Source organism: Neospora caninum, chromosome X (assembly GCF_000208865.1).
Source record: "Neospora caninum Liverpool complete genome, chromosome X".
NCBI lineage: Eukaryota > Apicomplexa > Conoidasida > Eucoccidiorida > Sarcocystidae > Neospora > Neospora caninum.
The window spans coordinates 1,373,505-1,396,145 of record NC_018396.1 but is presented as its reverse complement, the minus strand read 5'-3'; the positions used below and the strand labels follow the sequence as shown (position 1 = coordinate 1,396,145).

The 22,641-nt window shown below is 53.0% G+C and overlaps 2 protein-coding genes across 2 annotated transcripts; one reads left to right on the top strand and one right to left on the bottom strand.

The window, feature by feature from the left end:
- Nucleotides 1-491: 491 nt before the first annotated feature.
- Nucleotides 492-9,652, top strand: NCLIV_046450 (putative sec23/Sec24 helical domain-containing protein; the record flags this gene model as incomplete). The annotated part of the gene is made up of 14 exons (XM_003884195.1): nt 492-3,332; nt 3,689-3,772; nt 4,321-4,486; nt 4,838-4,914; nt 5,339-5,508; nt 5,865-6,080; nt 6,176-6,359; nt 6,685-6,807; nt 7,174-7,263; nt 7,571-7,732; nt 8,179-8,337; nt 8,521-8,599; nt 9,041-9,122; nt 9,532-9,652. 14 exons carry the CDS (start codon nt 492-494, stop codon nt 9,650-9,652), a joined length of 4,554 nt encoding a protein of 1,517 aa, XP_003884244.1.
- Nucleotides 9,653-16,727: 7,075 nt separating this feature from the next.
- Nucleotides 16,728-18,748, bottom strand: NCLIV_046440 (conserved hypothetical protein; the record flags this gene model as incomplete). Its single annotated transcript, XM_003884194.1, has 5 exons — nt 16,728-16,770; nt 17,234-17,507; nt 17,653-17,730; nt 18,332-18,422; nt 18,680-18,748. The coding sequence occupies 5 exons, from the start codon at nt 18,746-18,748 to the stop codon at nt 16,728-16,730; spliced, it is 555 nt and encodes a 184-aa protein (XP_003884243.1).
- Nucleotides 18,749-22,641: the final 3,893 nt, after the last annotated feature.

Sequence of the window (22,641 nt, the reverse complement as noted above, 5' to 3'; positions counted from 1 at the left end):
TCCCTCCGCCATTCCTTCCACTGCTGAAACCAGCCGGTCTGTTCGTCAGAGGACTCCCGTCGCCAACTCCGAACCCCGCGAAGTTCGCGATCTCCTCGGCAGTAGCCAAGAGGTGGCATTGTGTTTTTCCTCGCAGAGTGCGCATGTTTTCTCCACTGCCACGGGTTGCGAATGAGTCTGTGCGCCTTTCAAGATTGATCGTTTCAGCCTCGGCACGGCAGGGTAATGGTGCAAAGCTAATTTGATGTAGCAGGCCTTCGGGGAACCTCTAGTTTCTCTTCCTTTCACTCATTTGTAAATCCGTTTCCACGCCGTCGATCGGCGTCGCTCTGTGAAGCGTTCACAGACTCGCACAGGGACGCGCGTCTGGAAGCTTTTCTGGGTTCCCGACGCAGACACACGCAGGAAAGCGAAGGGGCTCAAGCAGAGGTGTGCATGCGGTCTCGCAGTCTCTCTTCCGACCGTCAAGCAGCCGCGAAATTCCTCGGAAAATGCAGCTCCCGTATCCGCAACAGTACGCAGCCCCTGCATGCAATGGCGACATGCAGGCGGGCTCTCCGCCGCAGCAGCATGGGCAGCAATATGACGCCTCGTCCATTGTCTCTCAGGTTCCGCCCCCGGACACCCGAGCCGTGCCTCAGCCATCGTATTACACGCCTCACCAGCCAGCTGTGCACTGGTCGCAACAGCCTTCTCAGTCGTCTGTCTGTGTGCCTGAACAGGGCGTTCCCCAGGCGGTCTCCTATACCGGCGCTGCGCCTACATATGCGCCGCCGGTCCAAGTGAATCCGGTGTCTGCTTTCCCTCCGGAAACGTGTCCTGGGGCCGGCGGCTATTCGCATCCACCTGCACAAGTTCGAGGGAATGACCCCAGTCCATTCCCTACTCAGACCTTCCCAAATTATCCGTCAGACGGCAACAGCAGCCAGGCGAGCGCGTCTCTGCCGCATGCACGGAGTGTGTCTACGCCGGCGCCAGCCGCGCCTGTTCAGCAGCCAGTGCGCCTTGCGGCCGACCCCGTGAATCCAGCTGGGTACATCTTTCAAGGCCACCAGAGAGGTCAGGATGGAGGCCAACGCGTCCAAGGTGACACCGGGCGGGGGAGCGAAATGCAAAGGGAGGCGTGCGCGTCTCCCTACCCCGAGTTCCAGAGGCACTCCAACCCGCCTGCATACGGAGGAGTGGCGCCACAGAGCCTCGCTGATGGCCGGGGCCCAGCCGTGCCTGTCGAAAACGACAGATTTCAGCCGGCACAAGGTGTGGTCCACGCCTCCGGCGAGCAGAGTGCACGGGGCATGAAGCAGGACGCGTTTGCGCATCAGTCTCCGCAACACGGTGTGCCTACACCGCTTCGCCAGCGAGCGGCAGGAGACGGAGGGTGTCGGGCACCGGGTCTCGAGCAGCTCTCTACGCCCCTTGGGTCCGCTGAAGGTCGACCGGAACGGCCAACACCGCCGCTTGAAGGGATGGCGATTCAGCAGAACTTTGGATCGGCAGACGACGTCTCTGGCGACAGGGGGTTGCCAAGTGCCTCTCTCTTGGCTGTCCAAAACCAGTCACAGACAGGAACGGCGTCAAGTCAGGGGGCTGGCCACGCCCAACAAGGAGACTATCCAAGTGCTACAGGTACGCCGTACTACTCGTCGCGGCCGGGAGACTCCGTTTCTCAAAGACACGAAGGAGGGTATACAGGAATGTCTGGGAGCTCGTGTTCTTCGTCCCAGTCTCAAAGCCAGTTGGGTGGACTTGGTCCAGGTTATCCGTCCTCTGGCCCTCTCCAGGAGCGGCAGCACCAGCCGCCTCCGCAGACGGCGTCGCCCCCTCAACCCCAGTCTTCTTCCCTTTCAACCAGTTCCCGCCGGAGACCGTCGCCCGAGCCTTCTGTACCTGCTTCGTCTGCTTCGTCTCTGGATCGGTCCTCACGAGCTGGGCTTCAGAGCACTTCGTCGCTGGCGGCGCCAGCCGCACCACACAGCTCACAGCCGGGCGGGACGGAGACGACTTCGGGAGACTCTTCAGGCGCGGCGCCGCCGCGCATGTCGACGCTCACGCGAGCAGTTAATTCGCGGATTGATCCCTGCCAAGTTCCCCGGCCCGAGGGGCGGAGCGAGACAGTGACCCAGGAGGGTGGACGCGTCTACGAGTCGGACAAGTACAACCTCCCGCCCAATCCGTGCAGTGTATATACAGTTCTGGATCGCGGGAGTTGCTCCTGTCGCTACGTGCGCTGCACATTGAACCACATTCCTGCCTTTTCCCACACGCTTTCCCTTTCGTCGCTTCTCTTTGGTGTCCTCGTCCAGCCCTTTGCGCAGAAAGGCTCATGCGAAGAACCCATCCCGATTGTTGATCTCACCGAGGCCTCCCCGCTGTTCACGTACCACTTGAGTGGGAAACGTTCCGGCGCGCTCCAGGGTGGCTCCGCCGAGGGTCGGAAAGGGGCGAGCGCGGGGAAGCACGCCTCTGACGGCCCTGTCCGGTGTCCGCGGTGTCGGTCGTACATCAATCCCTTCATGGCCTGGGCGTCTGGGGGCAACGAGTGCGTATGCAACCTCTGCGATCACCACTTCCTTCTGCCCGAGTACTACATGGAGGCACTGCACCTGTATCGGTCGCAGATTCATGGCGACGGCCGCGCGACTGGGCTCGACTGCGACCGAAACGGCGAGCCGCGTGGCCGGCAGGCGAGGCCTGCAGGGATCGAACGCCACGAACTGTGGAAGGGCAGTGTCGACTTTGTCGCGCCTCCGGCGTTTGAAGCGAAACTTGAGGCTCGGAAAAAAACTGGAGAGAACCCGACTTTCAGCGACCCGCGAACCGGTCGGGCGCAGACTGCTGCGCCAGCAGAGACTTCAGGCGAGTCTCCCAGCGCTCCGTCTGTGCCAGGAACGGGGCCTTTCGATTCTCAGGAACTCCCTGTGGCGGCTCTCTCTTGGAGTGAAAGACGTGCGCGAGAAGCAGAAGCTGAAAGCAAACTGCTTCAGCGCTTCCCGTGCGTCGTTTTCGTCCTGGACATTTCGACTGCGGCCCTGAGATCCAATCTCGCAAACAGCTGCTTGCATGCGCTCGCGGAACTCCTGCGCACGACTCAGGGGACTCTCCGCGTTCAGATCGCGCTCATCCTCTACGCCGATCGCCTGGTCTTCTTCCCGAGAAAGCGCCAGGTCCGTCCGAGACAGTCAGCCGCGGCCCCCCGGGACGATGGAGATGGAAGCTACGGAAGCCAAGAGCCGCGCGAAGGCGAGGCGACGCTCCCGGGGCAAACGGGGCCCGCCGCGGGCGACGCAGGAGACACTCACGCTCAGACAGACGCGAAGCCGGGAAAAATTCAGGTGCGTCTCTGCTGTCACTTCTCTATCAGATGCCGACCGCTTGAGACTCAAACCCCGCACGCGGATGAACTTCGTGAGTTGCAGCAGAAAGACACAATATGCGCCTTCTCTCCGTGCATCGATCCCTCGATGTTCTGTGAGCAATGTGGCGTGCGCACCAGATGGGAACGAATTGAGCGTGACCGTTCGTGGTTCAGCGACGCTTGCGTACAAAGGATACAAGTCGGAGAAAAGAGAAAGAACAACCGAGTCCCTGGACGGCGGCTCGACGCTTTGGCACGTTCTTCACGGTGCGGGAACCAGGCTGGGTTGTTTTTGACAGCGAAGCGCTCCTGCGATGCGTGTGCTCTTTCCAGGCGGTGTTTGTCTCCGATGTTGACGATCCGTTCATGCCTGCGCCGATCGACCTCCTCTTTTTCTCTCCTCATCAGTACCCAGAAGTGAGTTTTTTGCCTTTGTGTCTGCTGTCCCATTCTTTTTCTCCTGTTGTCTGTCTGTCTTTTCTCTTCCGCCGGCGAGCGTTCGTGTCGCTTTCCGGAGCGCTGTTCCGTTCTCTCTGCTCTGCCTTGGCGTTTCCTGGCCATTCTGGCCCTTTCTCTCGTCCGCTGGGTCGCTCCGTCCTGTTCCTTTTCTTGCCTGCTTCGACGTCGTTCCGTCCCTGCCCCGTCCTCATTCTGCCCTTTTTCCGTAGTGCGTTTTCTTGTGTCTGATTTCTTCTGGCTGGACGAATCGGCGGTGCGCCTGGGGGCTCCCCTTCCCTTGCGTGTCCATACACTCTCGTCGTCCTTTTTTGTCTCGTTTTGCTCCTTTTTCCCTTCCGTCTCGTGGTCCCTTCTTCTGGTCCGAGTCTCTGGGTTCCTTGCTTCCGCGTCGGACCCTCACAACGTCTCTTTCGGTTCGAGCTCCTAGTCCTCTTTGCCTTTCCGTGCTTGCCTTTGCGACTCACCACCTTTTTTGTGTCCGGCTTGTTGCCTTGGGGGCGTTTCAGCTTTTGGCCCTTCTCGAGGAGCTGCCGAAGCTTCTGGGCGAACTGAGCGGCGATTCAGGGGATCGGTCAGTTGGAAACGCCGCGCTTCGAGCAGCCGTCGATCTCGTTTGTGATCGAGGGGCAGGAGGGATGGTGGAGATCTTTTACGCCTCTCCGCCGAATCATGGTAGGTGTCGTTCTCCTTTTCTTCTCTTCTCTCGTTTCCCTGTTCCTCAGCCCTCTCTCTCGCTGTCTGTGGGATAATGTGTCTCCTGAGACGGTCCTCTCCGTGTCTCGGTCTGTCTCTCGGTGTGCTCGCCTTTCGATTTCTCTCTTCTGCCCGCCCTCGTATCGTTTCGCTGTCTGCCACGTCCTGACCGTTTTTCACTCGCATGTTCACCCTTTTCTCCTCGTCTCTATGCGTCTCGCTCCCGCCCTCGCTCGTTCCTCGTCGGGCCCCTCCAGTTGCTTGCCCGCCAGCCGGAAGTTGCCTAAAACTGGTTCACTTTGTCCTGTCGTCAACTGCGATGGTCCTCAGGCGTCGGGGCTCTCAAGACCGATCCAATGGGGAAGGTGACAACTGGAGTAGGCGGCGCCTCCTTTGAGTTTCAGCAAGTGAGTCAGACTCTCTATCAGCCTCTGGGCCTTTGCTTTTCTCTCGCGCCCTGAGCAAGGGAGGGGGGTGGATCGATGCTCGCCGATCCCGTTTTCACCGCCAGCTCTGTACACTCAGATACAGCCTCACACATATCGAGATAGACGCAGTTTTGTTTCCAGGTTTACACATCCCCGTAAATACCGATACCGCTACACCTATTTCGTCGATTCGTATGCAGTATTCGTTGGCAAGCGCACGAACCGCTGAGGTCCTCAGCTGAAGTCGAAATCCGTCTGCGTTGCGCCTTCGCGGCTGGGGGTGTCTCTGTTTCGAATCTTCGTTCCGTCACTCGAATTCAGCCACGGGGACAGCCCGTGGCTGGCCGAAGGCCTCGGCTTTCAAAGGCGGTCCTGCGTGTCCAACACTCCGCTCTGTTTCCAGAGAGAATTCTACGAGGGTCTGTTGCGTGACTGCTCGGGAGGCGGTGTCTGCGTGGACGTCCACGCCTACCCGAGCACGCGGAACGCAAAGATGCTTCTGCAGACGCTCGGATCCATCGCCACGCACACCGGCGGCAAGGTGTTTTACCAACACGACTTTTTGTGGAACAGGTAGGGCGACGCATACAGAAACCGAAGGAACCCAAGAGCGAAGCGAAAGAGGAACCCTTGTCGCCAGTGCCTGACAGGCATATATATATATATATATATATATATATATATATATATATATGCATATTTATTTATATAAACAAGTTTGACACGCGGAGTTCCACGCCTTCATTTGGAGTGTCGACCTGTGGACATATAGGTTGTTTCCGCGTTTCCCCCCTCGTTCTCGCCCGCGGTCCGTTCTGAGATTTCGTTGCTTTGGAGTCGGCTGAGATCCCAACCGGTCAACCTAGGGATTTTGATTCGGACGCCTCTCACAGTTGTCTTTCGTTTTCTCAATTTCGGGTTGCTTCCAGAGACTACAGGCGAATTTACGAGGACTTACACAGGCTGCTGACTTCGCCACTGGCGTTCATGTGCGAGGCGAAACTGCGCACCAGCACGGGCGTCGCTGTCGACAAAATTCTCGCGCCGTTTGGCGGTCCTCGAGTTCTCTACGATCAGACAGCGTTCCGAATTCCGAGAATGGACGCCGACTTGACAGTCGCGTTTTTGTGCAAGCACACGCAACAGTAAGAAACCGACTACGAATTCTTCCTTTTCGCTGTTTTTCTGCGGTCGCTGCAACAACGTCTTTTTTCGTGCCCCTCTGCCCGCGTGTGATCAGGCTCGACTCGGTGAAGCAGGTGTATGTACAGTTCGTCTGTGCATACACCCCGCTGCAACCCCTGGAATCAGGAAGGTCGTCAGATGCATCGTGTGAAGCGTCTCCGCCACGGCGTTACCTGAGAGTCCACACTCTGTCGATGCCCGTTACATTCTCCCTGTCTTCTCTGTTCCGCTTCGCGGAGGTAAGCATTTTTCTCTCTTCCCTCGGTGGACTGCCGTTCGTCTCCGAAAGGAGTCGCGTAACCGACGAAGAGTGCGTGCAGCTGCCCGAGTCTTGAGTCGGAGCAGCTGATTCCTGCATGCAAGAAGATCTGGATCCCTGTAGCTTTTGGTGGGCAAGCCGAGAGATCTACAGCTAGGCATATCACTGGAGAAGCAGAGAGGATGATTCGGTCCGCAGGCCCGGAGCCAGCAAGGGACAGGTCACAGACGTCGTGACGCAGGCGTGGGGCGTGGCGTGTGTGTCTCCGGGAGTATGAAAGTCCTTTTCCGTTCCTCTTTTTCTAGGTCGAGTCTACTGTGGCTGTTATGGCCCGCCTAGCGGCAAAGATGGTCCTCCACAGCGAAAAAGACTGGAGAGAGAAAACGATGGAACCTCTCGTGGCCATACTCCACGCGTACAGAGCGAACGTAAGTTCAAGCAGACAACTGCGTGTGCTGAGGGGCCAAGAGGAACCGAAACGTCTCCATCGTTATCCGTACTCTCGGATGTTCAGCTGTGCTGAGATAGCTCTGTGTCGTGGCAGATGCACACACGAAGCATAGGTGTAACGATTTATAGGCGTCTATGGGTGCATGCTTCTGTCTGAAGAACCGTATCTATAAATCACTTCCATGCGTGTGGCAATCTGTTTTGACCTTCTGTACAACGCGCGAATGGGCCCTTCCCCGCTGGAGGGAAAACTGGGTTTGTCGTGGCATCCTTTTCTCCACGATTTTCAACGGCGCGGTCTCCGTGTACATGACTCTGATCGTTTCACCTTTCTTTTTCTGCAGTGCGCTTCGACCTCTTCGGCGGGCCAGCTTATCCTTCCCGACTCCCTCAAACTCCTCCCCATCTACATCATGGCGCTCTTCAAGCATGCGGTAATGCAGTGACGGCGTACACGGATGTAGCGAATAAAGCACAGCATGGATCCACGTGTACTTACGGGAATTTTCGCTCCGGCGAGGAGGCATCCGCTTGCATTCGATCACCTTTCCAGCAGGCAATAAGCTGGAGGACACATTACGTCAAACGTCACGGGCATCCACACACATCTGCGCGCGCACGTGTATGTACAGCCATCAACAGTCACACTTTTTCACGCGTATATATATATATATATATTAGGAATTATGCATGCGTATGTCATAAGATGGTGGTGTGCGTTTATGTGGCTGATGAATGCAGGCCTTCCGGTCCTCGGAAGTCCGCGAAGATGAACGCATTTGGCATTTGGTCCGCTTCATGGGTTTGCCAGTGCACGCGTACCCTAGCTTGCTCTACCCTCGCGTCTTCCCGATTCATCGCTCCTACCTCGAGAAGGCGCGAGAGAAGAAGATGCTGCAGCGGGTGAGGCCTGATTGATGCCAGGCTGGCGCTTCCTCTCTTCTTGGAACAGACCTTCTCGGGGCGGCGGATCCCCAAACGAGGAGGGAGAAAAGACCTGAAAGGCGACGGCAACCCGAATGTCTGAATCCTGCGATACGTTGGGTGCCTCTAGAGGTGGAGTGTCAAGAAATAGAAACAGTGGTGCTTGAATGGGGGTCCCTTGACGCGGCGAGAATCGGGCGGGTGGTCTTCAGATGTTTTCAACGCATTCCAAGCCAAAGATCGGCTCTTCTCTTTGCCGGTCGTGGAAGTTACGGTTTGTCTGTCAGCCAGCTGGCATCTGTGCTGATTTCTCGCTCTCCATAAGCACTGCACTGGCCGCAGTTCTCGAGTCATCTTCAAGAGCTTTGGGCCCGGAGTAGCCTTCAGAGGTCACCATCTGGTCCCTGGGTGTGTTGTGCATGCAGGCTGGACTTCCAACAGGAGTCGGTGACAACGTTTACCTGCCTGACTCTCTCGCCGCTACAGGAGTTAAGATTTCTTCAGATGGTGTCTTCCTCTGCGATGTCGGAACCGCGCTCTTCCTCTACGTTGGCCAGCATGTGAAGCCGGAATATCTCGCTGCAGTAAGCGCCCGCAACAAGCAACTAGGCGATTTCGGTGGGGTGTCGAGGCAGGGAAGTGTTCCGGTTTGTTGACGTCCTGTCGAGCGTCAACAGGGCGATTCACTGACGTGAACAGAGTAGCCACTTCCCAGTTAGATTCGGATCTTCACGTTCGGCGTCCTTTCGACTTGCTGGCGCCTGCAGCTGTTTGGAGACGGTGCCGTGGTGACCGAGGAGAACGCGCCTTTTCTGCAACTGCGCACAGACGGAGACTCCGCCGGAAGTAAGCGGACGGCCGATCGGGGAACGCAACGGCGCGGTGTGTAAACAGTTGCCTCAGCCCCCCTCCACACACAGTAGCCATCGCGTCACGCGTGCAAAAGCGGCGGCGAGCCCCGCGTTCGACGAACCGATTTTGGCACGTGGACCCGGAGGGAACACGGGGAGACAGCGTCAAATGGAGGTCCCAGACTCGACACGACACACACGCCCCTCGTTGGCGTCGCGCCCTTTTTTGATCCGTGCGCGCGTCGATTCCGGTGATTTCTCCTTTTCCTTGTGAGTGGACTTCCGCCAGGGCGTTCCGCGTTTTCGTTGCCAACCTGCGCCTGACGGATTTGCTGCGCTCCGTCTCGCAAGGGGCGATTGCGTCCAAACGTTTCCGTTTCACCGTGTGACTTTTGTCGGTGTTGCGCGGAACTGTGCGCTTAATCCACGCTCACAGGTCTCGTGTCGCGAATCGTCGGCCAGATCCGAAAGGACAAAGCGACGCTGCCGTACTTGCCTCTGCGGGTGGTTAGTGCAAAGTAAGAAACGCTTTGGCTCTTCCTACGCGTCTCCTCCAGCGACGCTCGACAGTGACTGGACTCGAACCTACAAGTGCCGCATTTGCGCGCGCATGTGAACAGATGTCAATGCAGTGAATTCTCACGGGGTCGCACATCTCCAGGTCGCTCAAAGTGCATGCATATCTAAGTCGCGATCTGTGGGTGCCTCGCCGTGAGGGGACGGGCAATCCTTCCTGTCGGGCAGGGTTCGCGCGCGAGTTGGGGGGACTCCGCTTTTTCGGTGATTTTTAGCCGAGTGCGGTGAGAGGTGGACCGGACGTTATTGGCGAGGAACAGTGCCGGCTCAAGGACGAAAAGCCCCGTTGGGGGACCTGTCGAAGCATGCAACAGCCGGACGGACGCGGCGTATCCATGTGTGTGCTCTCAGTTCCCTGGACGAAACTCGGCTACTAACTCACCTGGTCGAGGACGCAATCGCCGGCGAGGTCTGCTACGTCGACTTCTTATGTAGTCTCCATAAGATGGTGCATAACAAGCTCGAGTCTTGAAAAGGGTGACTGAGTGCTTGTGTCGCGGATATACACATGTGTACAAGCGTAAATATGCAACGTGTGTAGATGTATGCGTGCTGCATCTGTTGTGTATATGTGTGTAAAGAAGAGGTGGTTTCTCGGCAGTTGTCAGTGGAACGTGAGGTCTCTTTCGGGGCGATGCAGCGGGCCCTCGTTGTCTGCAGTGCCTAGGTTTCGTTTTTCCTTCAGACACGACCTCACAGCTTGTGTTCCTTGCTAGGTGAAAAACGGCTTGAGCTCGGATGGAGACGCAACTGGACGACCTTTCAGTTCTGCGAGCGGCGTGTAGTGTGATAAGGAAAAGGAGAAAAAGCAGTGGAGTCTGAGACTCTCTTCTCAGCTGCATACTGATAAGGAGGCACACAGCTCCGGAGTTTGTCGCTGACGCCCGCATCAACGCGATTTTCAGCTTGCACAAAACCTTTCATGCTTAGGCATCTCTCGCCTCCAAGTTACCATTTGTCATATCCGCATTACGGGCGCGTACCACGCATGCATTCGAAATCTGTATATGACTAGATAGATAGATAGATACGCGTATACTTGGACGAGAATAATAGTAACGGTGCCAGTGGCATGGCGCTGGCGATCAGTCTACGTTCTTATCAGCCACGCCACTTCATACTGTAACCAGGTCAAAATTTGTGCCATAAGCGGTGACAACAGTAAAAACACGTGAAATTAGAATGCCCTAGAAAACCACCATCTAAACTAGCGCTTCCGACGGCCTCATACACGACTGTTTTACAGCTCCTGCCGAACGGGAAGCTGCTCTGTCACGGGCATAAGGGAATACTGCAATCCAGAAATCAAGTGTCGAAGCAGATGAGTTCGTTTTGCGACAACAGGGCCGAGGGAGGCGTTGTCCCGTGTGAAGAGGTCTTTCGGTACGGTGATACACCGTAGAAGGAACCTGTCTGTTGTATTCAAGGCGCCGTAGATTTTTCCCCGTTCCGTATAGGCATGTTTGTGTATAGAGAGGTGCATACCATCCGAACAGACAAAAGATATAAAAGCGTCCTGTCTCGTATGCGCTTGAGTCGACGACGCTAGATTTTCCTAGACCCACCAAGGAGCTCGTGACGACTTGTATGTGGCACAGAAGTATAGGCTGCGGAACAGCTCGCCTTCAGAGAATGCGAATTCTAGAATGGTAAAGCAAAGAAGGCACGTGAACACGAAATGCTACTCGGCCATCGCAGACTGAATCATTGTGAGAAGAGAACAGGGCGCTGAGAGGCCGTATAAAGCTTCGGGCTGGTCTCCGTCTGAGAGTGAGTCTCTCTTCGTCCCCGAGTCTTCCCCGTGGAAAGTTGCAGAACACCGCATGGGAGACTCTTTCCAAGGAGAAATCAACAACTCATTGTATCCACAACTGCGGGAATCTCTCTGGAGGAGGCGCACGACTACGGCTTTTATTTTGTTTTACGTCTAACAATATATTTATCTCCGTTTCCTCGGGGGTCGGTTCTGTTCCTGATAGTAGGGACGCACGGACGAAGATGGCCAGGAAGCTATGGCGCGTGTGCGTCTATTTCTGCAAGCGTCAGGCGGTGAAACAGTTGCAGCGACACACCATCTTCGTTTTTTGCCTAGTTCGCTGTGACGAGCAACGCTCAACTTTCTTTCTAACAGTGCATCCACGACGCCGTCAGCGCTTCTGCATAATTTCGGGCTACAGGTCAAGGACGTAGAAGTGCTCAGAGGATGTGTCCTCGAGTGCCCTCATCCAAGTGCTTTTTAAATAGATAGTGGTTGACTGTCCAACGAGAATGGACAGGCAGTGCTAAGTTTTTCTTGTCCCCATGTTGTTTCAGTGTCCGTGTTAGGAATCACAAGCTATTTTCTTTCCCGTTTTCTGCACAACACGTGAACGTGTAACTGTCCCCTTTCTTCAGAAGACCCTCTACTCGTCTTCGACCTCCATGTAGACAGCCATGAAAAAACTGAATTCGCAATAGCAGTCCCTTGTAGACTGTTTTATGCATGATGCCGTTTTATGCTACAAGAAGGATAAGGGAGGAAAGCAAACTAGGTATACTTCCGGCAGAAAACCCGAAAGTGTGACAAGAGAGGGAAATTTGAAATCTCAGGTGTATCATGTGCAGATCGAATTCCACGGTCGGCTGCTTGGTGCGGCCGAAAGAAAACAGCTTCGAGCATGTGATTGTCATGCACAAGAAAGTCCTGAAAACAAGTTTTGTTTTCATTCGCAAAGAACATTTACGATCAGGTCTTGTGAGGTCACGACGATGACAAGCAAGATCACCTCTTTCTAAAACCCGGTAGAGTGAACGGAGTACCACAGTACAACCCCTTGCGTCAGTGTTGTTTGCTGGAGGGCCTCTCTCCTCTCAGATTTTGTTCTTCTTTACGGTGGTTTCTGTCAGGTGAACAGACCCTATCGTTTTTCGCAGGCTTCGACTGCGAAGCGTGTTTGCCGGTGCTGGTTTGTTCGTCTTCAACGAGCACTGCCAGCGAGAGTGGTTCCGGTAGCAATGTTCGGGTATATTTGGTTTCTGGCCACCACATTCAGGCGTGAACTTTCGTTTTGAATGTCAGACTAAGACGCCTGCCTCACTGTCGTAATATCCCAAAGGGAAAAGAGGACTTTCGAAGTGTGAAGAGTGGAGAAGGTTTTTTGTCACTGGCAAAACGCAGGTCGCGCATGGCGTGTTCCTTTGCAAAGTTTGAAACCCAGCCTCACCTTAGATTCCGCGCAAAGCCCATCCTCTATCTTCCTCTGGCCCATAACACAAAGGCTAGACCCGTTTCCTTTGTTGCTTTAGCTGTTTTGGTCGGATAATGGAAAAGGTCAGTGCTGATACCATGGGTGCGTCTCAGTACGCAGGTGGCTTCGTCTCCGTAATCCGGAATTGCGTTCTGCAGGATGGACAAGGTAGATGTTGAATCAAAAGACTGCGGCAAACTCATACGGAGAAAAGTAAAGATTCCACCAGATTTGCATGTCTCTCTCGCGAGACAAAGACATAAAAATATTCGACACTCGTTTGTCTTGCGTGGGTCTCCGGTTTATTCGCGGTAAAAGGGGAGAGTAGCCCTCTCATGTGTGCTTGACATTCTTCCAAATATTTCTTCACTTTCTTTACACTTGTATATCGGTATCAGAGCTGAGATTCTCCGTTCTGCGGAGCCTCAGGACGTATACAGTCATTCATATATAAATTCATATATCGTATATAGAAACAGTGTATGCATGTATGCATGTATACAAAATTAGGTAGATATATGTATATGTGAGTGCATACATATTGGCATATCGTGTGCATTCACATATTTATGAATACACACATATGCATGCGTATATGTAGATGTACGTATCCACTTTTGTGGATGTCAGTGTGGATAACTTTCTCGAATGGAATCGCGGCAGTGTGTTGTTTTTCTTCTTTTCCAATACACCAAGCGTTGCTTTCATTAGTGGCTGCCTTGAGAAATCCCTGAACCGTTTGAACGGCCAATCACGATCAGAAGTAAAGGGCAGGGGGAGGGGGGGAAGCAACCGTCCGTTGGCCTTGTTTTGCTGGAGAGAAAAGTTTCGTGTGTAAAAATCATGTACAGTCTTAATCGCATTTATACCTCGGTACCGTTGTATATTCAGTGTACGGATACATCCGCTTGCGATTGAATATAAGTTTGTATTTTTGCAGATCTTGAAGACTACCGTCTTCATTCCTTGATCTGCGGAGTTGAAGGAAACAGCTTTGTCCTTCGAGCAACATGTACCTCCAGTTGGACTGCCGTGTGGCTGTCCATCCATCGGCTGTCGTCGAGGGGGACCAAATTTCCGGAGGTAATACTGAAACGCCTCCAGGCGGTAAATCGCCGCCATCCTCGCCGATTGCTGGAGAGCCAAAACGAAACCGGTACACGTGGGCGATCCCAGAACGGCTTTGCAAGTTCCAATCCATCAAAAATGCAATCGAGGCAGATCAAGAGGCACTGCGAGACGCCATCGCTGCCACTGAGAAATATGTGGAGGCAAAGCGAGAAGCGAGCATTCGTCGGGGAAGGCAGGAGCACACATTGCTGCACTCTCTAAGACCTTCTGGATCCTGGGACGGCTCTCTGTCCCTCAGGCAACCCAAAGAGAGGCCTACCGCCTTCACGTCACGTTTAGGGCCTTACGGTGCGGTTCCAAGGATGTCCAACCATGTGAGTCTCGTTTTTTCACGCAGGCTCTTTAGGGGGAATAATTCATGACTTGTGGCAGCTACGGAAGCATCAGGCAAACGGAGATTCGGTACGAAATACGTGGAAAGATCGATGATTGCTGGTTCCCTGTAGCATGCGTTGAAGCCAGAAATGTAGTTGTGTCACGCACAGCAATATGAATGGTGGTCGTGTCCTTCCCGTTGTAAACGCAGCAACATGCATGGTGGGAAGTGCTACTGGATTTCTCTCGCTTTCAACTCGGCACCGTGCTCTGTCGTAGTGGCGCAGAAGATATATTTATATGGGAAGCTATGCGTGTGCTTGTATTTACCGCACAACGCTAAAACGTTGGTATTGTGCGCGGTACAGTCAATCCGTGTGGCATCGCCACTGTGGGTGACTCTAGTAGCCTTTACCGTATATATGCATTTGTTTGCAGCGTCTTGGTCGGCGAGGTGAAGCTGCCAACGCTCCAAGTATATGAGTGTCCGTTTGTTCTGGTGTACGCCTTCACGGAAGTTACACCCAGCTCGAGGCGGGTTCTCTTTCGAGGAAACCCTTGCTGCTGCTTCATCTTCTGTCCCCCAATGACGTGTATAGTCGTTGGTCACGCCAATGTCTCACAATGAATCGTTTTCGTCTGCAACAACACCCCAGACCTGATAAAGTAGCCATCTCCGCTTTGTTCTGTTTGGTTCCTTTTGTTCACGTCGCATCGGGTTAAAAGTTTGTTCGTTTTCAGCAGCGAAACAGAAGCTGTAGCTCTGTGTTGTCCTGCAATTTCTATCATTTCTTTTGCAGCCCTCTGCTTCTTCGAATGCTGTGCCATCCAGCCGCCAGCATCCTGGAACTGTGTCGTTCCCTTATTCACCTTCCCCCCCCTGTTCGCGCCAGGCAACACGGGGCCGGGAACAGAGTTTGAAAACTCTCACTCCCCCCGCTCCTCCACCCTCCTACCATGGACTAAAATCAGCTATGGCACCCTCCCCTTTATCTCAGGACGTTAAGGCGTACGGCCAGAAGCAAAATCTGTCGATTACGTCGGGAGAAAGCGTTCCTTCGTTCCGAAAGACAGCGCAAGCAGAGTCGATCCCTACACGAGAACAGCCGATGTGTGGGTTTTTCTCACCTCAGAGAGGCACTGTTCCCCATTCTGAAAGTCCCACTGAGCGGATTGCTCGCCAGCACCCCTCACGGGAGCTGTTGCCCTCCTGTTCCCTGCATCCAGAGCCAGGTCGATTACGTATGAGGCCTGAACGTCACCAGTTAGGAGAATCTTTTGTTCCGCATTCGCACGCTCAGTCATGTCTCAGTAGTCTAAGTCAAGCGCCTCCATATCCTCCTCCCGATCAGCCATTACCATGCAAGGTATACTATCATGATATCCGGGCGGTTGCGGTTCACCATATTGCCGACGAAGCGACTCGGGAGACGGAGAAAATGGGAGATGTTTCGAGTGATCAAGGGAACGCCGAAAGACCTGAAGATGGTTCTGGGGACGAAGTTCGAAGGAACAATAGTGAGGACAGTATGGCTGCTCAGTTCCTCAGACTCGAGGAGGAAGGAAGGAATCATCGAGGGGGAGCGGTCCAGGATGGACATGCAGTTGGATCGTCCACGGGCCATGTCGGATGCAAATTGTTTAGTTGTAAGAGATATGGAAAACAACAAGCAGAGGCTCTAGCGACGGAGTTCCTTCAGAAAATTTCTTCCACAGAAACGTCTACAATATCCACTTCCAAGGCACATAATAGTTATGCCACTACCTCCACGGATAACACTGTGCTCTCTTCGTCACCGTCTTCATCTGCTCTCTTGGAAGCACAAGCTCCAATTCCACTCCTGAAGAGTGGAGAAGACGCTGTTCGATAAGTGCGAAAAAGACCAGCGTGGTGATGTTGGGACCGTCACGGAACCTACCGTGGCTTTACAGTGCGGCAATTTAATTTTGTTCCCGGGATTCGCTTCGTCCTTTCAAGGGTGGCCCACTGAAAGACAGCAGATGCTAGGACCTCAGTTATGAACGGAGACCACAATGAGAGAACACAGCCAGCATGACACTTTTTCTACAGGCACAGGCAAGGCAGTCCAATTTCCGGCATGGAAGCGCCTTTTGCACCAGGCCGGTAGTAGTTAGGACGGATTCACGTTCACGCATCTGCATGTTTATGTCTTAAGCAGGATACACTGGAAATCGATACATGTCATTCAAAAGACGGTAGGGCCCAAGCAAAGCTGCTTGAGGAAGCTTCGTTTGTCAAGTGTTCCCATGTTTTCCTGTTTTCACAACGGAGGGCATATTTGTTATGTTTGTGGCCATGCAGATAGAGATGTGGACCGAGGTGGAGACCGCCTTGAAGCATTCATGTATCGTTATTGTCTTCTACCAAGCATGAACCTGGAGAAACGTAAACGATGGTCTAGGTTCTCGCTGGTTTTGGCGTATGTGAAAAAGAATGAAAAAAGGGGGTGCTAGGTTCATGACGGTAGCTGCAATCATAAGTTCAAAATGTGTGTACGCTGTGTGAGACGCTTCGAGCCTCTCCACCGTCCGAGAGCGGCTGTCCCCGGAAACCCGTTTCTTTCAAAAGGTTTCTGAGCTTTGTTCCGTCAGGTAAAATGTTGGATGTTCATTGGCGAGAACGTGCAATCTCGCTTGTCCGGACTGCAACAGGAAGGTACAATTTGCCACTGGGACAGCGGGAAGAGAGTGTCGGAAGGACTTGGTTACATCAACTTTTAACAACACGGAAAACGCCAAGGACAAGTATCCCTCAAAACTTAGCAGAGGCACTTTGGTGGCCATTTTAAACTTAAGCGGTGAAGTCGCTCGACCGCACTCCGCTGAATGCAACGAAACGCATCCTTTGCAGCATTACTCGTCCGTCAGGGCAGAGATGGCAGCCACCTGATGGCATCTGAAACGCACGCAATACATGGGGAAGTGACTTAGATCAAGAGCTACAACCCATTAGTTTCTTTGTCGATAATACTGCTGTGCAGAAACTTGTGTGTATGCGTATCACTGGGACAATACAAACAAGCCGACCACGGTCGAGTACGTGACGAAACATCTAAGCATTTCACAAAGTTTCCAGTGTCGCTCCATCGTCTCTCTTCGAGCTGTGTCTTTCCATATAATTTCGCTGACAGTTTGAACAGGAGATGCGTGATAGTGCAATACCACTGCGAGTGTTCTAGCAACCTTCCCGAACTTAACGCATCAATCGGAGCAGTGTTTACGACATCGCACACTATGAACCTGATTCATGGCTGCGCCGTTTCCTATGATTGCATGCACTGCCTCTTCTGTATGCACGTCTCGGCTCCATTTCTGCCTTTGAAAGAGGGAAGGTGACAGTGAGAAGGAACTTATCGTACCGAATATACACCCAGCCTAACTGATTGTGAGGGTTGTTGACCGTAGTTCCGTCATCCCTTTTGTAGGCCAACAGCCGAGCTGGTTGTAGGAGAATGTTGAGCTTTTCATCGAACCACCGTACAGTTCCAGCCAGCAGCGCTCGAGCATTTTCGTCCCCCACTCCAGGAAGAAGATCGTGGCACATTACGTGCACCTTGACTTGTGTGCCCGACGTGGCCCAGCGTCGGAGCGAGCTGACGATGCTGTCAACGTTACTCCCCTCTAAGGACGATCCTGATCACATCATAGAGGGAGCATCGCGTCGTGAGGCATAATCGCATAATCTTTTAAGACCGGCAGAAATGTTCAGAGTGTAAATCTGATGCCAATCAGCTCATGAAGGCGATATGCGGCCAGCCCGGCTGAATTACATGCGTACCTCCTGTAAATCTCTGTTCGATGATATCTCCAATACCAGCAGCTTCAGCCTTGCTGGCAGCGACGGCCGCAACCATATCTGCAACCACGCACACAGCAGCATACAGAGTTTACGATCATATCCATCACGCTTTAGGCTGTCCGCAAAAATTCGCATCAACTGTCTTCGCGGTGTCGGCGAATCGCGGTTGGTACGCACGAACGCACCGTTCCGGAACTGTTTATTCCTTGCCGCACTCAAACTCCCATCGAAATCTCTGTTGGTATGCGACGAAAACCTGTCTCTGTGATCATATTCGCTGCTTGCAGATGAAGCCGCTTGTTCCTGAACGGCCCATGGAAGCAACATCTCCGCAGTTTTGATGTTGGCCACCGCAGCAGCTTGGGCAACGGGAGGAGTCAATTCAGAAACTCGAAGTGCAGCCCGGGCATCAAAACTTGCACTAGTGAAGTCCACATTTGGCTCGAAGTTGGTTCGTTGTTTCTTCTGGTCGCCTGCGCCGAACGATTCCGTTGTGGATTGCAGGCACAGTGCAACCCGCTTGTTTGCCATTCTCTCCACATGCTTTGCCTTTGTCGCGGGTTCGTCGTATAGACGCATCACTCTCCACTTATTGCCGAATAAGAACCGCGCGTAGGATGCACCAGAATTTATAAGCTACCTCGTTGGCGTGTTTTACCCTCCGTGGGTACAGAATCGTTGCGCTGGTGCAGCTGTCCGAAGCGGCTTGTCCATGCCTCATCCAAACTGGGGTTCACTGTGACCCTACTCTGGTTCAGAAAACACGCAAATGAGACGAGACAAAACAGCACTGAAACGCCTTATGCTGAAAACGAATGTGTGCATTCAATCATTGGCGATGGGTGAAAAAAGACGGATCAATGATCCGGACCCCCTTGCGGAGGAGAGTAGAAGGGGGCGAAGCACTACCAAGGAAAAATCCAGAGGATGACCCTGTTTAGAGATCAACCTGAACAAACCGTATTTCAGTTTTCTTGGAAATAAAAGCTAAGGATTCGGGACCTACGACAAGTTCTGCGGATGGCGGGAGGAGCGGCAAGTAGATGTCAGAAGTTATTGCCATATCGGCGTGCATGCGGCCGCAGTTGGTCTTGTACTCCGTGGAAGCGCAGCCGGATAGAGAAATCAATGCATGGAGGGAACACCGGAGTCTTCGCCCAACCGCTAAACTCTACAGACAGATAGTTGAAGAAAAGGGTTTCACGTCTCCGTCGCCAATGGCTTTGTACGAGCATGGACGACGATTTTCAAATACTATCATCGTTGGCGGCGGCGACGCTTGCCATGCTAGTTGCGGCAGACACCAGACCGTTTCATGCAACCAGGTTTCTTCTCACCCCGATTCAAGTGTGCCAAGGTGGACCTCGAAGAAGAGCAGGCACAGAGATGCTGTCACCTTGTGTAATACTGTGCCACCCAAAAACCACACAGGGAAATTGTTGTTGCGCTGTTACGGGGATTCTCGTGTTTTCTGAGCGGATAATGCTGAGTTGATAAAACGGGGCCACCCGGGGGTAGCCAGTTATCTTGTCGCTTAGCACGCGATATGTTTCACCTATAGCAGAAACTGGCGACCGCTATGCGAAAGAACTGGATGCAACTGCATCACCCGGTGGGGTTTACTACGCTCACTTCTCTGTCAGCCACCCTCCTCTGCATGAGCAACTAAAAAGCACTGCAAAAGTCTTCTGTCTCGGCAACTGTCACCGAAGAGAAGCAAGCATCGTATTGGTCGAGAAGGTCCTTCGACGATATCTGGAGCACCTTGACAGAAGATGCTGTCATGGGAGTCAAGTCGCCCAAAGGCTGCAGCAGAGGAATTGATCGGTGTGATTGCAGAGTGGCTATATTTCGCTTACGCTACGAAGAGAGACAGGGGAATCAGCATCAGTCGAGCAGTCGTTCGTGTCATAGTCCTCCGCGCTCTCAAGCTTCTGTTCTCTTTCATGTCGAGCGATCGATATACCCCACTCACTGATTCTTACCTGTAGTAAATTTTTGCCATTAAGACTCTTCAGTCCACGGTGGGAACCACTCTCATCTGGCATATAACCGGGTCCTCCCAAAGCCCTTTTTGTCTACAGTCGGATGTTTTTTCTGACCATGGAAAGGTACGTTAAAACAAGGCAAATGTGTGGTCCTTACTCCTATGTCGCTTTGAGAGCCCGCAAATGAGAGGAAAGGTGCAGAGTCCACGGAGACTGAGCTAACTGTTCTGCTCATGCGCTCGTAACTACCTGTAACGAGCTTTTTGGCGAGACTCAGGGTACCCTCGCGGTCTTCTCCTGTGTGGAACAAATCAACAAACACTTGCACCATGTTTGGCACCTTCAAATAGTTACCAAACCCGGGACTCTCTTGCCGTGTATCCCTGGCGACCAAGATTCTCATGCCACTGCCGACTAGGGATACCAAGAGTATGAGCATGCCAACGTCCTCGGGATCACTCCATCGAAACTGAAAAAGCATGCGCCTGATTCTGCCAACCGAAACGCGAAATCGGAGCACTAACCCCTGTGGGATATGTGATAAAAGAAACAAGATCGAAGGGGCTGTTCTCGTGCGCACAGAAGTATGAGAGCATGATAGATACAGCGGCCACTGCACCGAAGGCGCTGGTAAATCTGATGAGAAAGAGACGTGGAGCGAACCTGGAAGCGTACAGGCATGTTCACCCTTACGCAGTGATGAAATTTTGTGCCATCCTTCGGTTCTTAGTCTCCCACAGAAGGTAGAAACCCAAAGAGCCGAGAGATAGGGGTAACAAAAGCCACACCCGTCTTCCGAGTCCTGGTATAGTGTCATAAGGCAGGCAAACAGGGTAATGAGAGCGACTCGCGTTTACCCAAGTACATGTTGGCAGCGTTGGCAACAAAGAGCATGTGTACGAGGTTTGTGAGAAGGTAGGATCCCCACAGAGGGCCGCAGATGACGAATGCTGGATCCGGATAACGGAAACTGAGAGACACCACTCAATCCAAAGCCTGCACTCCGGAATGTGTCTCGTGTGTGCCACTTACCCGAAGTATCCCACCGCGGAAAACACTAATGAGACCGACACTGCCAGGAGTGGAACAAGGCCCAGATACAGCAGCCACTGAAGTCGCAATGAAAATACTACTTCCACAGGTAGAGACGTCGTAACTCCTGGCATACTTTCAGAGTAACGCCGAACGCCATAAAGCCAAGGTTGAAGGCTGCGAAAGTGCATTAAATTTAGTTCAACGTTGTCGGCTGTGTGGTTCTTTACCCGAATACCAGCCTTTCATTAGTCGTGTGCGCGATGTTGCCGACAACCATAGAACTGGCGCTGGCGATATGAAAGCAAAACGGATTATTGAAGCCCGGGATAACAGTATTTACAAGCTGGGAAAGAAGACGCATAGATTATTGTAAGCGCGGAGGCTACTGTAGCGTCAGAGAACTGGAGGGAAGCCAAAGCAGATAAGTCAGGCAGCGGCAGCTCGTAGCCGGTGGTGGACTGAGCAACCTCTAGAATCAATTCTATCGAGGATGAGAAGCATGATCCACGAGTCGCCTTACTGACCTGGCTTTGGCTCAATATACTTGCCGGGTTGCGGACCGGCAACAGGATACGGCGCTTTCTGGCTTGACAGCGCCCCAGCTGCCGTGACTTCCACAGCCGCTGCCTGGTCCACGGCAACTAGTACCGCACAGCAGAAAAGGGGAAGGATGGTGCCCATCTTGACTGAAAACATATCACGGAATTATCAGCGTCGTTTCCTAACGGTATTGCCACGGTAACAGAACATCGGCTATCGAGAGTCTTAATAAAGAGATACTGTTCAACGGGCTGTACATACTGTCCTCGGCAGCCTCTCGGTCCTATTCGTTGTCGGATGCGTACTTTCAGCCACTGCTTGATAACTCTATGCATATAGAGAGAACAGAGAAGCCTTCCCTGAGGCCAGCTGCCTAATAGCGTCCACAATATCATGGCAATGAATTACCCAGCTGGGTGACACTGTATCACAAAGGGAAAACCAGCTCGAGATTGAGTTTATTAGTGCCGCAATAGCGCGAAGTCATTTTGAGCCTGCCTGTTCCGAACGATGGCCTCTGTAAAAGCCTGATTCTTTTTTGGCAGACTGTCCCGGTAGCAGCAAGAAGCCGGTTATAACGAGCCGCTTCTCTGCTAGAGGCCAGGGGGTTGAGACAAGAAATGCTGTTACTCGAGACTCTCTCTTCATTGGCAATATTGCAAACCTTACAACGATTTGCCATGGTCTTGTGCTGCTTGTACTGAACTATACTGGCCGTGTTAAGTTGCCACTGGTACACCGTTGCCTCGATCGAGGCGTAGTCAAAACAGCGGCCGCATCGACTAACTCGAGAACCTGCGACGTTTTACCACGTGTGCATGGTGTACGTCGGCTTTTTTTAGACTATAAAACAGGATCTGGCACACGGATACTCGTTACCGGTGGCAATGGCAATCTACGAGGGCCGCTAAAAACACAGTTGGACTAGAGAAGCCGGTTCGTATTTCAATGTGGTAAAGCCATGAAACGCTGAACGCCGATGGGTCCGGATCGTGGTGAAGGAACCGATGAAGCCGCGGAACGGTGGCACACCATCAAACAGTCTCAACAGTCACTACTATTGATATGAATGGGGTTGAGCCATCGTATTTGAGAAAAGCAACGGAACGGGAAGGGAAGTTCTCCAGTGTATCAAAATGAAATCCGTATCTAAACTGATAATGGTTCTCCAAAATGGCATAGTAGCGACGTCGCCTAGGACTACTGCCCGCCGCTGCTTTGACGCTGCTTTAACGGTCGTCTCAAATCCCGTTCGGCAGAGCAAGAGGATACTCGTCTGCGTGCTCGTCGCTGCGGCTTCTCTACACAACACTGCTATCGAACTAAATGTGCTTTGCTGTCTAATATACAATAGTCTCAACAACTTGCAGTTCCTGTAGGGAGGGGTCCAGCGCGGGTCGTGTCT